The sequence below is a fragment of the Microcebus murinus genome, chromosome 16, assembly GCF_040939455.1.
Source record: "Microcebus murinus isolate Inina chromosome 16, M.murinus_Inina_mat1.0, whole genome shotgun sequence".
Taxonomy (NCBI): domain Eukaryota; kingdom Metazoa; phylum Chordata; class Mammalia; order Primates; family Cheirogaleidae; genus Microcebus; species Microcebus murinus.
In genome coordinates this window covers 4,746,009-4,762,677 of record NC_134119.1, presented here as the reverse complement: position 1 = coordinate 4,762,677, position 16,669 = coordinate 4,746,009, and the positions used below count along the sequence as shown (strand labels likewise).

The 16,669-nt window shown below is 40.5% G+C and overlaps 1 protein-coding gene across 2 annotated transcripts in view; it reads right to left on the bottom strand.

The window, feature by feature from the left end:
* The window catches only part of LOC105874526 (serine/threonine-protein phosphatase 4 regulatory subunit 1-like), an 82,920-nt gene that overhangs the window by 30,020 nt on the left and 36,231 nt on the right, over positions 1 to 16,669 (bottom strand). For both annotated transcript variants that reach the window (XM_012770455.3, XM_076010845.1), the window contains exons 4-5: positions 9,727 to 9,833; positions 8,303 to 8,445 (exon numbers count right to left, since the gene is read on the bottom strand). In XM_012770455.3, coding sequence (XP_012625909.1) covers positions 8,303 to 8,445; positions 9,727 to 9,833 — 250 coding nt within the window. The remainder of the gene's footprint in view (positions 1 to 8,302; positions 8,446 to 9,726; positions 9,834 to 16,669) is intronic.

The window sequence follows — 16,669 nt, the reverse complement described above, 5'->3', positions numbered from 1 at the left end:
CGGCCTCCACTGAGCAAGGGGAAGGGAGAAGAAGGGCCTTCCAGGCTCAGAGAACACCACGCTCCAAGGTGCAGTGATGCACTCTGGGGCCAACACTCTGGAGGAGTGTGACAACTCTCAACAGCACGAACAGGGCAGCCCGGTAGAATTACTGAGCAGAGGCCAATGGCAAGCTGAGGTCAACCGGGGTAGGTTTTCAATGGCCCACTATGACCTCTGGTGACCATTATAGGAGCAATGGAAGCCCCCAAGCATTGAAAATCTGAGGAGTGACAAGAGCACTTGGTTTCAGTGAGGGATACAGTTTGGAAACCTACAAAGGTTCCAAAAGCTCTGCCAGCAGGTGAGGGGCTCATGGGCAGAGATGGAGAGGTTTGGGAGACACTGCCACAGATGGCTGAGTGGCCACCCGGGATGCTCACAGAAACCCAAGATGACTCTGTTATCTTTGCCTAGGCCCCCAGTTACTGAAACAGAGAAAAGCAGAAGGGACTGAAGGCAGAGAGAACAGGACTGGGTGCTAGAGTGAGAGCTCCGCACGGTTCCCCGGCCCTCTGGGGAGAGCCCTCCAGTGGGATACGAGATGAGGGGCAGGGACTCACAAGCTCCCGAGACCTAGGCACCAGGCTGCAGCCTGGTGTTCACCTGCACATAGATTCTCCCCAGGGCCCTGCAGATGAGACCACGGAGGGAATCCTAATGCTGCAAGAAAAAGAAAACTAAAGACAATACCCTAGAGAACACCAGCCCTGAGGGGTTGGAAAAGACCAAGGGCTAGTGATGGAGATGGAAGGAGACACAGACAAGAAGTGAGGGAAGAGGTAGGGGAGGACACCTGGGAGCTCAAGAGGTGACACTGCAGTGCTTATGGGTTCTGCTGCAGAATCTGAATGCTGTATTCCAGTCTGTGTTCTGCATATTATTAGCTAAGTCATCTTGGGCAAGGGCCTTGGCCTCTCTGAGCCTCAGTTTCTTCATCTGTAAAACTGGATAATAATAGTACCCATCTCACAGGGTTGTAGGGATAAAAGGACTTAATATATGTAAAGGGTTTAGAACAGGGTCTAGGACACTGAATGCCCCAAATGAATGATACTATTACTATTTTTTTTTTTTTTTTTGAGACAGAGTCTCGCTTTGTTGCCCAGGCTAGTGTGAGTGCCGTGGCGTCAGCCTAGCTCACAGCAACCTCAAACTCCTGGGCTCAAGCGATCCTCCTGCCTCAGCCTCCCGAGTAGCTGGGACTACAGGCATGCGCCACCATGCCCGGCTAATTTTTTATATATATATATCAGTTGGCCAATTAGTTTCTTTCTATTTATAGTAGAGACGGGGTCTCGCTCTTGCTCAGGCTGGTTTTGAACTCCTGACCTTGAGCAATCCGGCCCACCTCGGCCTCCCAGAGAGCTAGGATTACAGGCGTGAGCCACCGCGCCTGGCCACTATTACTATTATTAAAACCATTATTAGGCCAGGTGTGGTGGCTTACGTTTATTAGTCCTAGCACTTTGGGAGGCTGAGGTGGGAGGATTACTTGAGGTCAGGAGTTCAAGACCAGCCTGGGCAACAAGTGATACCCTGTCTCTACAAAAAAATAGAAAAATGAACCAGGTCTTGTGGCATGTGCCTGTTGTCCCAACTACTTGGGAGGCTGAGGCAGGAGGATCACTTGAGCCCAGGAGTTGGAGGTTGCAGTGAGCTGTGATGACACCACTGTACTCTGGCCTCGCCAACAAAGTAATACCATGCCTCAAAAAAACAGAAACAAGCCAACAAACAAAAAACTCACTATTATTAGAAGCCAAGGGAAGGAAGTGCTTAGAGGATCCTTATCCAGAACCCAGAAGGAGCAAGGGATGTGCCCTGTTACCTTTTCATCCCACTCTCTGGCCTAGAGCAATGTTAAACGCCTAGTACAGGGGTCCTTAAACTTTTTAAACAGGGGCCAGTTCACTGTCCCTCAAGACTGTTGGAGGGCCGTTGGAGAGTGCGGCACACATTCCACACATGCGCACTATGGGCCCAGGACAAGTCGACTGCTATGCAGGACAGGCAACGGCAGCAAAAAACACCCGGTGGGCCGGATAAATGTCCTTGTGGGCCACACATGGCCCGCGGGCCGTAGTTTGAGGACGACTGGCCTAGTGGGATCTAGTGAAAAAGATTTGTTTAAATGCCCAAAAGTGGTCAACAGTAAAAAATGGTGCAAATGGACCAAGCAAAGGAAAAAAGAAGTCACTGAATAAATAAATGAACTGTGGAAGAAATATGAATGCAATGATATAAAAGAGTTAAAATGCATGACCAGGAGCTATCCAGGTCAACGTGGATGGATCTAAAACACAAAGAAATAGAAGCAACCAGCAGAATATGTATAATCTGATGCCAACTATGTTAGGTTTTAAAGCACCCAAAACAAGACACTGTCTATGTAGGGCAACATACACAAGTGGTGTGACTATGAAAACCCAGATGAGAAGGTAACACCCTGAGCTCAGGATGGCAGTTTCCCATGGAAAGGGAGGGAGAGAGAAGGATGGGATGGAGGAGCAGTACAGGGGAGCTGTAACCATATCTGTAACCTCTAAATAAGAAATGAATGGGTATGCAGCAAATATGTAAAATGCTAACATTTGTTGAATATGAGTGGTAGGTATATGGCTGTTTATTACACAATCCTCTCTTGTGTGATGAAAATATTTCGTGGCACTTTAAAAATCAGAACTATTTTTTAAAAAACAAAAGCACTGGATTATACAACGAGAAGATTCATTGAATCATGGCAAGAGGCCTATCAACCAGCTTTCGGAGCATCAGCTGCAGCCCAAGGAACGGGTGCTCAAGTGGGAGCCCAGAGGTAGGGGTTATGGAGGTTCTTCTCTCAAGAAGCTTGGCAGTAGGGAAAGGACTGGGTGGCCAGCTCTGGGTCAAGGCCAGGGAACAGAGAGATAGGGGAGACTGAGGCATGATTATAATTGAAAGAGAAAAGCCAATGAGAGAGCTGGAAAAATAAGCAAGCTCTGAGATAAGCAGATGGGACCACAGAGAGAAATGGAGATGAGAGAGAGAAAGAGAGAAAGATTGTTAAAGGGAGACAGAAACTGACAGAAGTAAAAGGGGAGGAGGCATTTGGGAACAGCAAGGAGGTCAGGATGAGCAGAGCAGAGCAGAGGCAAACACCTGTAGAGTCGAGATGGGATGGACAGGAGGCCCATGAGGACTTTGAACTATGTCTTAGGGCATTGAAGAGTCTGAGGGTGTTCAGTGAGATAGAACTTTAGCACATGCGTGTATAGGGGAGGAGACTGGAGGGGCACCTCAAGGGGTTATATATTTATGATGGAAACAAAGGAGACATAGCTTGGGTCCAGCTGAATGTAGAAGGTAAGAGGGAAGGATTTCGATGATTCCCAGGTGGCAGCTCTGGGGAATTGAATAAAATGGATGGTGGTTCCCTTCATTGCGATAGGGGATGAAGATTGAAGGCCTCTATTTTCTCTGTGATGTAAAAGGCAAGGTCACCTGCTTGGTGCAAGACAGGGAGAGGTAAGGGAGCCTGATGAAAGTGGCAAAGGTCTAAAAGAACTGTCAAGGATAATGTGAAAAGCAGCTGATGAGGGACAAGGGGAAGGATTGCCACGCAATGCTGCAAATCCAGCAGCACCTGGAAGCTATACATTTGCAATGGCATCCATCAGTGCATGATGATACTGGCTCCACCGAGCTCAGCAACCAGCAATGCAATGCATGATGGGACTGACTCCACCAAGCTCAGCAACCATAGTGCAATGCATGATGGGTCTGGCTCCACTGAGCTCAGCAACCATAGTGCAATGCATGATGGGTCTGGCTCCACTGAGCTCAGCAACCATAGTGCAATGCATAATGGGTCTGGCTCCACCGAGCTCAGCAACCACAGTGCAATGCATGATGGGACTGACTCCACTGAGCTCAGCAACCAGCAGTGGAGGAGGCTGGGGGGCTGGGCTGGGCAGGCAGGGTCAGCATGGTAGGAGCACTGTCAAAAAGACAAAAAACTGGCCGGGCGCTGTGGCTCACGCCTGTAATCCTAGCTCTTGGGAGGCCGAGGCGGGCGGATTGCTCAAGGTCAGGAGTTCAAAACCAGCCTGAGCAAGAGCGAGACCCCGTCTCTACTATAAATAGAAAGAAATTAATTGGCCAACTGATATATATATAAAAAAATTAGCCGGGCATGGTGGTGCATGCCTGTAGTCCTAGCTACTCAGGAGGCTGAGGCAGGAGGATCGCTTGAGCCCAGGAGTTTGAGGTTGCTGTGAGCTAGGCTGACGCCACGGCACTCACTCTAGCCTGGGCAACAAAGCGAGACTCTGTCTCAAAAAAAAAAAAAAAGACAAAAAACTGGAGGATGGCAGCAGGAATGGGCTTGGAAGGGTGGAATGAGACAGGGAGCAGCTGAGGAGTAGCAGGAAGTAAAAGCAGGCAGAGGCCAGTGGCTATGTAGTCAGTCATCTGCAGGGTAGAAAGGAGCAAAGAAAGCGGAGCAAGTTGTGGTCAGAGGTGGCCTTCCACCTTTGGGAGGGGGAGGTGTGGCAGTTCTGAAGGCACCAGGTGGCAGAGAGTACCTGTGGGTGTGGGTTCAGAGGGCGATTAGGGTGAATGGGAAGATGTTGGGGTGTAGGTGCAGCTTGGGCTGACAGTGGGAGTACCTGCTTTTGGCCCCGAATACAACTCCTCAGCAAATACACACTGGGAGTCAGGCACCATGCTAGATCCTAGGGTCAAAACCATACTTCCTGCCTCTATCTTTCTGGAACACAACATATAGCAATGCTGTATGACAAAGATCAAGAAAATGACAAATCCCTGAACCCAATATAATCTTATTTTGAAGAATGGATCCAAAAGAAAAAGAAAAGTCAGTAAAAGAACAGAACTGCATCCTTTACAAGGCTCACTACATCCATAGTACAAAAAAGCTGAAAGAAATCTAAGCATTCAACAAAATTAAAAATAAGAAGATTATGAAGAAACACAGAAAAATGTCTATGACATGTAGATGAGCTTTCTGAGGGCAGAAAATCTGTCCTGCTCATCTCTTTATCCCCAGGCACAAAGCACTGTGCTGGGCTCATAATGGACACTCAGAAACTGTCAGAATAAATGAGTGAATGGGAAAAATCATATCACATTATCATTAGACCTATGTGGGAAAAAAATGTAAGCACTTAGAGAGGAAAATGCAAGAATAATCAAAATACCAATGTTAGGACAGTGGAAATAGGATGACTTTTTTCCTTATTTGAAAACTCCATTTAATCCTGTCACACTGCTTAACAGTTAAAAATAAGTGTTTGCTCTTTTAAAAATGCTTGGATCAAGGGAGAAGTACAAGCTAAATTTTTAAAATTTCTTACAAATAATAATAATGAAAAACTGATATATCATTAAAAATTAAATACATTTGCCCTTTGTGGAAAGCCATCCTCAGAATACACTGGCACAAACAGAAATGATGCAAGGCTATTTGCTGCAGCAATTTTAAAGTGGCAAAGGACTAGAAATAAGTCAAACGTCCATCCATAAACTCTGCTCCGTCCCGCCTGATGGAGCACCACACTGAGAGGAATGAAGCACGGAAGACCCGGGCTCCCGGGCACTCACTGAGGAAAAGGCAGACACAGCGCAGCAGGAAGGAGATGGCACCTTGCATCTGAGAAAGGGACAGGTAGCAGACACAAGGACATAACCCGAGAGCTATTTACATACGTGTGTGTGTGTGTGTGTGTGTGTGTATGTGTGTTTCAAGGCAAGAATAAACCAAAACCTAAAAGAAACAGTTACCTAGAAGAGAGGGCGAGAACAGGTGGGAGGATAGGGATGGAAGGCAGATTTCTCTCAATGTACTTTGTTTTAGAGTTTTGACTTTGGAATCAAGTAAACATTTTAAATAATTATAAATCAGGCCGGGCGCTGTGGCTCACGCCTGTAATCCTAGCTCTTGGGAGGCCGAGGCGGGCGGATTGCTCAAGGTCAGGAGTTCAAAACCAGCCTGAGCAAGAGCGAGACCCCGTCTCTACTATAAACAGAAAGAAATTAATTGGCCAACTGATATATATATATATAAAAAATTAGCCGGGCATAGTGGCACATGCCTGTAGTCCCAGCTACTCGGGAGGCTGAGGCAGAAGGATCACTCGAGCCCAGGAGTTTGAGGTTGCTGTGAGCTAGGCTGACGCCACGGCACTCACTCTAGCCTGGACAACAAAGTGAGACTCTGTCTCAAAAAAAAAATATATATATATAAATCAAAATGTAAAAGCTAGAGCAATCCCTAAAATTAAAAAAACAAATAAAAACAAAAGAACATAACTATTTATTAAGATGGTGGCTTGACCACAAAAAGAAGGGAGCATAACTATGGCTAGACATCTCTAGTGGGATGTGGCCCTGAAAACAGAGGGAATTGCAAAGAAACCTTACACTATTTTTAGTAATTCTATCATATTGTTAGTTATAATTCTGATCATTTTATTTTGGATACACACACACATTAATGCCATTAAGAAGCAAGATTTATATCATTAAGTAAAAAAAAAGGATATAAATATAAAATCAATATTAAGTAAAAGCCCTAAATCTGAGTTTGAAATCCCAGTATAAATTCATGAGGAATTTTTACTTAGAAAAAAAATTGCTCTGTTACTAGAAGCAATGATTGACCTCACAGCACTGAGAACTCCCAGGACCCACACTCTGGTTTCTTACTATCATTTCTCATATAATGGAACCGTGGCTTTTTAGAGAGATGGTCAGTTTTAGGTAGAGGTGTGCTACTATAGTCTACTGAGTCATGTCAAAAAGATTCTGGATTTCTCATTTTTATGGCATATGTGGAGGAAAAAAAAGGAAAAAAATTTAAAGAAATAAAAATTATAAAAAAAAAAAAAAAGATCCTGGAGCCAACCTGAAGGGCTCCCACTGGTCAAAGCTGAAACAACTTGATCATTAAAAAGAATAACTACAATGGGTTGAAACATATCTAGTATGTTAAAATTCAGGAGTTCATAATAATACTCAAAACACATTATTAAAACCTAACTGGGAATGTTTGTAGATTATTAGAATACCAACTAATTATTGTGGAAACTGGTAAATAAAGGGATAAAATAAAGCATTTATTCTGTCTTTCCTATACAAATAGGTTTTCATGGTTAACAAAGAGTTGATAGGGGAAGTTCTTTAAAGAAGAATTCCAACTATTAAACTAGAAAGGAATAATGGAATTATGGTGTCAGAATTTTACAACCTCTAATCAAACACTGGATTTAGGCAATGATCACCAAGAGCTGCTCACAGGTTGACAGGGGAATTTTATATGAAAGGGTAAGGCTGACAACACCTGAATCCTGTGATCAAACTCCACATAAGGAAAACAACCATGCAGAACTTTCGTGCCTCCTGATTCGATGTAGCAGGAAAACACAGAACCATCTAAAAAGTATTCTTGATAAAACAGAAAATATGAGTCCAATCGAGCCTTTAGATTTCAACTGCTAGTTTATAGGAAATACCTGGACTAGAAGAACATCTTAACACTATAGAGATGCAATCAGCCAGATCTCAAATGTGGGAAATTCTATAAAACTAATGAGCTGGTTTGCTAACAAACAGCAAAGGGGAAAAAAGGGAGGGATAACTATCATAAATTTAAAGATATTTAAAAGACTTATCAACCAAATTCAATGTGTGGACCTTATTTGTATCCTGGTTGGAACAGACCATCTGCAAAAAACACATTTATGAGAAAACAGGAAAATTTTACCAACGACTAGATATTAGATGATATTAAATAACTACTGATAATTTTTACACTTGCAATAATGATACTGTCATTATGTTTTTTAAAAAGAGTCTTCAGTCTTAGACAAAAAGTATTTACAGTTGAAATGATACGGTGTCTGGGAATTGCTTTTATCTGGGTTGGGTGCTATCTGTGTAAGAGAAATATAAAACGATTGGTCAAATGTTAATGATGGTTGAAGCTGAGAGAAGGGCACATAGGCATTCATTTTAATATTCTCTCTACTGCTACGTGTGTTTGAAAATTTCCATAATAAAAAGTTAAAGAAAAAAAGAAATAGCTCATGATAAGAATGAGTGCTGTCTATCTTCCTACATGATTAGAGGAACTGGGCACAAACAGACCTTTTGTTCTTGCATCACTTAACTCTTAAGAAGCTGTTTTTGGAATTACGTAAATCGGCTAAAATAAGACTAAACAGAATTGCTAAAGAAATCTGAAGGTTACAATTTTTCAAACCTGATTGTTTGGATCTGTGAGGTACCTCACTACAATAGGTATGAGATATTCAGAGAACACCACTGGAAAATCTGATCTGTTTTCTTGTAAAAAAACAGCAATAGCAGGAATCTGTTCCATCAGCTCAGTCCGCACTGTGGGCTCTGCAGCAGTAAAAAATAAATAAAAAAAAAAGAATTATATTAAGAATAAGCCAAGCATCTTATATAGTATATACTGATAGTTTCTAGCTTTTCTTACTAAAATACTTCATCAAGGAAATTAGACAAATGCAGTTTAAAAATCATTTTCCATTTAGAGTATTTATGCTACAGACAGGCTTAAAAAGCTAATAAGCTATACAGCAATATAAAAACATAAAAAGAAGAGAGAATGACAACTCTATTATAACAAGCCATATATAAATCGAGGAGGGAGCAAGAAGTCTGCATGCTGGGCCAGCGTCCAAAAGCCATTACAACTAATAGCTTATATGCCAGACCTATGGGTTGTGCTTATTTAAATTCTAGCCAGAATGTATACATTATAAATAATTCTTTCATAAATGCACTCCCCCACAATCCACGCATCCCAATTATTTCTAAGGCATAGCATTAAACAAAAGAGCGGCTCTAGCTCCAATATACCACATTAAATTTAACACAAATATATAATTGCTGCAGCACTGTAAATGGTGACTCATTTACAAAGACAGTAAATGAGTAAAGACTCAAAACATCCACTTGGGCCTTTTTAAAAGCGTTGTGTCATATTCATATGAATATTTTAAATAAATATGGGAGCTATATGGAAGGCTTATTTTTCTATTTTCAGTTAAAATGATCAAATTCTCAGACCTAAAATTTCTAAAACTTTCTGAAGCTGCTCACCATTCATTATGAATGCGGGGAAGTGGAGGGCTGTAGAGCAGCTGTCAGTACTAGCAGCCCCACCACTAATTCATCTGACTCATCTTTACGGGGGGGAAAGATAACGTCACAGTGTCTGCTGTACAGCAATGTGTTTTTCTTCTAGAATAGCAATCACAGAGAAGTGGAAAGAGAAAGAAAAATCAAGATTAGCCTACGAAGATCATAGGTGAGAGAAACTAATGACTGGAATTGTTCTAATCCAAAGGACTTCTTTTAGTTTAGCATTTCTTAGCAACCGATAGTCAGATAAAGCTTAAGAAATACAAAAGGCCTAACTGCCAGGACAAATAGCACTCAGAGCCATTAGTCATTCTAATTTTCTAAAAATAAGGACAATTTGAGTCATATTCAAATAAGATGCCCATTTGGCATGCCAAAATCCATTCATGGTTAGACAATTGCTTAAACTTTATCACTTTATAAACATGTATTTTAAATTAGCTATCATTGGTTACATATAATTTCTTAGAAATGCATAAGTAAAAAATAGAAATATACCATACTTATACAAACCTGCATCTTCTGATAATCTGACTATAATCTCCATTACTGTTAAGAAGTCTTCTTCATTGTTACTGAAGTCTCGGAAGATATCGAGTAGCCCTCTGGCAATAATCTGACTATGGAGATAAGAAATGATCCATATGGTTATTTGGGCAATACTGAATGAAGGGCTGCTAAGTTGTGGTAAGAGCAGGTAATATTAATACAACCATAGAGCAAAAGAAAGTCAGCAACCTAATACCCAGAAGGAGAACAGACACTGGCAAGGAATATCCAAAGATGATCCTTCCAATGGAGATCAAAATCCTAGAATGGGGACCCACATCATCCAGTCCCACAGTCATCAGAATCTGAAACTGGCCACATGCAAAAAAGAAAAATATTTTTCTTTTTTTCTGACTGATTCTTCAGGCCTAGACAGTCTTAGAGAAAAGTCCTAGGACAGTGGGAAGGAATTAAGTGACCAATAAATGCAGAAGGAAAAGATCCAAAGAGGCATCCGATGGCCCTCTCAATGACTGAATGAAGAACTACAGTTCTTGAGAGAATTTTTTAAAATTTAGACATTTCCCCATGTTTATTATTTTTACTTTCCCATCTTCCTGTGCTGATTAGCCATAAAACTTGTAAAATGAGAGGGACCTATAAATGCCTATTTTGAGGGGAGCAAGGAAAGAAAGAGCTGGGGAGACCCCACTCATGGGACAGAGTGAGCTACTGAAAGGAAAGAGGAGCCACCCAAGTCCCCTGAAGCAGCACACGGGACAGCAGTAGGTCAGCCTGCAGCTAGGGAGCAGTCCTGGATGTGGCAAAGGAAAGTTCCACCACAAGGTGGCAAACAGCAAAGGAACTGAGTGCACTCAGGCATTCCAGAGGAAGCTCTGGCCATTAAGGGAAAAAATGTGATTGTCACTGTAAGACCAAGTGACCATATCCCATCATAAACATGATCTGAGCTACTGAAGGCCTACTGAAGGAGAGACTTCACTATCTCTGCTATAGCTAACCCAAGAACATGCTGAAGGGCCCCTCTAGTCAATAGAGGTGTACCCTGAGGTGGGGCCTCTGACAGAGTGGACCCACGAGCTCAGGAAACCAATGTGAACTGTGGCTGGCCTTGGACTACCCAAAGACAGGAAATCAAAAAGGAATAAAGATTTGTTTAGACATTCAAAATGGAAAGAATACATCACCAGCAGATCTGAACTACAAGAAATGATAAAAGAAATCTTCCAGGCAGAAAAGAAAATGACACCTAATGAAAATCAGAATCTACGTAAAGGAATAAAGAGCACCAGAAATGGTAACTACATGGGTAGATATATAAAGCTTTATTTTATTACTTAAATCTCTTTAAGAAGTAATTAACTGTTTAAGTGAAAATAATAATGTATTGTAGATTTATAACATATATAAGTAAAATACAAGACAAAAAAATCATAAAGAGAGAAAAAGAAGGCATACTATTATAAGGTTCTTACACTATACATGAAGTAGTAAAATATCACTGGAAAGCAGACTGATGAGTTAAATATACATACTATAAATGCTAAGACAACCACTAAAATAACAAAACAATGAGTTATAGCTAATAAGCTATCTAAAAAGACAAACTAAAATCACCAAGAAATTCAATTAATCCAGAGAAGACAGATAAGGAATAAAAAGGGAACAAAACAGATGTGACAGTTAGAAAACAAATAGCAAGATGACATACTTAATTAAACCTAATGACATCAGTAATTACATTAAATGTAAATGGTCTAAACATTCCAATTAAAAGACCAAGATTGACAGAATGGATATAAAAGCAAGAACCAACTACACAGTGTTTACAAGAAACACACTTTAAATATAAAGATGCAAATATGTTCAAAGAGAGAGAATGGAAAAAGATATATTATGCTAACAACGGGGAAAATAAAGCTAGGCTAGTGACATTAATATCAGACAAAAGAGATTTTAGAGCAAAAAAAATCACCAGGGATAAAGTAGGTCATTTCATGATGATAAAGGGGTAAACTCATGAAGACATAATAATCCTAAGTGTTTATGTACCTAATCACAGATCTTCAAAATACATGTAGCAAAAACCAATAGAACTGCAAGAACAAACAAGAGTCAACACCCGGGGTCCTCAAACTTTTTAAACAGGGTGCCAGTTCACTGTCCCTCAGACCATTGGAGAGTGCACACTGTGGGCCCGGGATGAGTCGGCTGCTAAGCAGGAGAGGCAGCGTGGCAAAAACACCCAGAGAGCTGGATAAATGTGCTAGGTGGCCCGCATGTGGCCCGCCGGCCACAGTTTGAGGACGCCTGGTCAAGACAATGCAAGGGTCCAGAAACAGACCCACACATTTATCATCAAGTTGACTGTTTCAAAAAGGAGAACAGGGAAAGGATAGTGTTTTCAAAGAGTGGTGCTAGAATAAATAGTCACGTAGGGAAAAAATTAAGCTTGACTCTTACACTATACACAAAAATTAATTCAAAATGGATCATAGATCTAAAGTAAGAGCTAAGACATAAAACTTCTTGAAAAGAAAAAAAAAAAACAGCAAAAAATCTTTGTGACCTTAGGTTAAGCAAATATTTCTGAGGAGCCAAAATATAGAAACCATAAAATAAAATAATTGATAAATTGGACTTCATCAAAATTAAAAGCTTTTGCTCCCCAAACCACATCATTGAAAAAATGAAAAAGCCATAGAAAGGAGATAATAATATCTGACAAAAGACTTGTATCCACAATATATAAATAACTCTCATACTCTTACAATTCAGTAATAAGACAGAAAGCCCAATTAAAAGAAAATGTGTTCATAAATTATCCCAGCAGCATTATTAATAATAGCCCAAAGCTAGAAATAACCTAAATATCTATCAACTGATGAATGGATAATCAAAATGCTATATATCCTTTCAATGGACTCTAATTAAAGGAATGAAGCACTGACACACGCTACAGCATGGATGGACTGTGAAAACAGCATGCTGAGTGAAAGCAGACACATGAGAACACATATCGTATGATTATATTTCTATAGAACGTCTAGAAGAGGTAAATCAATGGAGAGAAAAGTAGATTAGTGGATGCCTAGAGCTAGGAGATTGGGGATAAACAGGAAATGACTGCTAATGAGAACAAGATTTCTTTTTGAGGTGATAAAAAATGTTTTAAAATTCACCATGGTGATGCACAACTCTGTGAATATACTGAAAACCATCAACTTACATACTTTAAGGTAATGAGTTATATGATATGTAAGCTAAATTTCAATGAAGTTGTTTTATCTTTTAAAAGTGCAAAATATTTTAACAGCTTCACAAAAGAAAATATACAAACAGCCAAGAAATACAAGAGAAAATTCTCAACATTGCTAGTCTTTAGGAAACTACAAATCACAATGAACCTGACAGACACCACCCTAACCATATGATCACAGTCAGCATTACCAACCAATGACAAGCAATACTGATGCCATGGAACTCCTTATACAGTGTGATGTGAAGAGCATATCACCTATGGGGCATTCTCCCCAAATCCATATAACCTCAGTCTAATTATAAGAAAAGAAGTGACCCCAACTTGACAGACATTCTGCAAAACACTTGATCATTATTCTTCAAAACTGTCAGGGTCACAAAAGAAAGGACAGACCAAGAAACTGTCATAGACTGGAAGAGTCTAAGGAGACATGACAATTATAAATGTGATGTGGTGCCCTGGATGGGAGCCTGGAAGAACATCAATGGAAGATGTGCAATCCAAGTAAAATCTGTAATTTAGTTAGCAGTATTGTACCGATGCCAATTTTAATTTCTTGGTTTTGATAAATGTACCATGTTTATTTAAGATGTAAACATTAGAGCAGTATTTCTTGACCTCCGCACTATTGATGTTCTTAAGCAGGCAATTCTTTGCTGTGGGAGCTGTTCTGTGCAATGTAGGGTGGTTAAAAGAGTCCCTGGCCTCTACCCATAAGATGTCGGTAGCATTCTCTGCCCACCAAGTCACGACAACCTAAAATATCTCTAGACATTGTCAAAGGCACCTTGGGGGCAAAATCACCACTGGTTAAGAGCCACAGCATTAGAAGAAGTTGGGCAAAAGGTATAAGGGAACTCTTCACAACTCTTCTGTAAATCTAAAGTAATTTCAACATAAAAAGCTTAAAGACAAAACAAAACACAAAGACTAAAAAACAAAAAGGTATAATAAGATGCCACTACAACCACTAGAAGAACTAAAATTATCATGACAATACCAAGTACGGACAAAGATACAGAGTAACAGGAATCCACAGACAATCTACACTTCTCATTGCAATCTAACAATTTCACTCTTAGGTATTTACTGAAATGAAATGAAAATGTATGTCCACACAAAGTGTTGTATGTAAATGTTCATAATATAAGCATTATTCATGATAGCCATAAAATGGAAAAAATCCCAGTGTCCATCAACTAGTGAATGTGTACACAAAATGCAGAACATCTGTAAAATGAACTACTACTCAGCAATAAAAAGCAATGAACTGCTGATAATGCAGGGATGAATTTCTAATGCATTTTGCTAAGAAAAAGAAGCTAAACATGTCTATGATTCATTTATATGAAATTTTAGAAAAGGCAAAACTTTTTGAAAACATCAGAAACCAGGTCAGTGGTTCCCTAGGCCCATGGTGGTTGGAGAGGGACTAACTGCAAAGGGACAAACAATGGAACTTGTTGGATGACAACTCTATTGTGGTGATGGCTGCATGCATGACTATACACATCTACCTAAACTCACCCAAGTAGATGCTTTAAGTGGTCAATGTTATTGCATGTAAAATATGCCTCAATAAAGTTGTTTTAAACACAGACACTGATGAGGAAGAAAATTCAGGGCCATCAGCAGGGCCTGGAGGTCTCAGTGTGCAGGAAGAACTGGAGGTTCTGATGGCTTCCTTTGAGCAAGTGGAAAGGGACCCCCACCTGCCTGTCTGTTCCCCTGAGCAACTGACAGTCCAGGAACAATGCACATCATTCTGGCCATGCATGCATCAGGAGAATTGGCTGAAGCTGAAAACCCACCTTGATCTGCAAGAAAAGAAGACTAGAAATGTGGAATTCAAAGAGGCAGTCCTTTGGCCCAGCACACTGTAGAAAGAAATTCATCCTGTCCATGGAGAGACTTATGCCACCCTTGGGATAAAAGGTTGAGATCTGGCAGCCAGGATGTTTAGGAAAGTCAAAACAGACACTACAGAGAAAGTCACTGATTACATTTCACTGTACCACATTCATGTTAGTGTCCCTTGGGAAATCAAGCAACTAGGATCCCCAATCTGCTTCTAGGGCCATAGAATGGATAGGCAAATCTGCATCCAGCCTCAAGTGGTCACGAGGGACCTACCCTCTAAAGGAAAGAGAGGAAAGAGATAAGAGACAGCCCCTGATGCAGGGACAAATCCACTGCAGCGAATACATAACACAAGACAGCTAAAGACTCAAACAAATTGGTGTTTTGGAACTAACACTTGGAAAAAGCTGGGTGCTTTATACTGGAATGACCTGGAGAAACCATAGTGGATGAGCAGAGTCCAGAAGCATCAGCCTCAATACTTCTCACTATCAGCTGTGTTAATGAGATGAAGAAAGAAAGGAGCCCTCTGAAGAGATTAACCAGGCCTACCTGTAAGCATCAGGAGACTCAACAAGATACTAAGCTCCAGCAGGGCATCTGGCACACAGTCAGCCCTGGAGTGTCAGTCATTGTATTACAATCCAAGCAAAGAACTGTAAACAAACTTTGTATCTATCAATGGAGGAAAGCTTAAATAATCATGATATATCTATACCTTGGCATACCATACAACCATTTGTAAAGATACTCTAGATATGTACTAAGCTAGAAAGATGTCCCTGATATAGTAAATGAAAAAAGGTGAAGAATTTTACATATGGTATGAGCCCATTTCTTAATACAAATTATACTTAAGTATGTATGTGCAATACATGTGCAAATAAATACATTCATATATACATACTTATTTAGGAAAAAGTCTGAGAGGATATACACCAAACTGCTCACAGCTCTTACCAAGATTGCAGTGGGAAAGAAGGGAAACTCTATTTATACTCCAGCAATTGTTAAATATTTTAATAAGCATGTAATATTTTTGTGAATTTTTATAAATATAAAGAGAATGCATCGATTTTATATGGCAACATAACCAATGTTCCCTGGAAATATTGATATAATCATGGAAGTAGTCCTTCCTGTTTTTGTTCCTTCTTTTCCTCACTCATTCATTTAGATACAATCATGTGTTGAACACAACCAGCTCCACACTCAGTGCGGGAAGCTTGAGATACAAGGATGAGCATGGTCCATGCCCTACCCTTAAGAGCTTACCATCTAAGCCCCAAAGTAGGCAAGAAAATAAATGATGACCAACAGAGACAAGATCCATAAGAAAATGCCTATAGGACACTACAGAACAGAGAAGAACGTGCAGTGGCTAGCCAGGGAGATGAGAAATGTAAGGATGAGCAGAAGTTAGGCAGAGACTCAGACATCAGAACGATGAGACAACAACTTTAAAATAAATGTGACCAATCATGCTAAAGGTCTAAGTGGAAACAGTGGGCATGCTTGAACAGTTAAAGAATATGGGAACTCCCAGTATTTGCCACTTGATTTTTCTTTAAACCTAAATACTCTTAAAAATAAAGTCTATTCAGCCTGGGCAACATAGCAAGACCCTGTTTCTAAAAAAAAAAAAAAAAAAATGAAAAAACAATTAGCCAGGTATGGTGGCATGTACCTGTAGTCTCAGCCACTTAGAAGGCTCAGGCAGGAAGATTGTCTGAGCTCAGGAGTTCCAGGTTGCAGTGAGTTATAAACATGCCACTGCACTCTAGCCTGCATCACAAGCGAGACCCCCCCATCTCAAAATAAGTA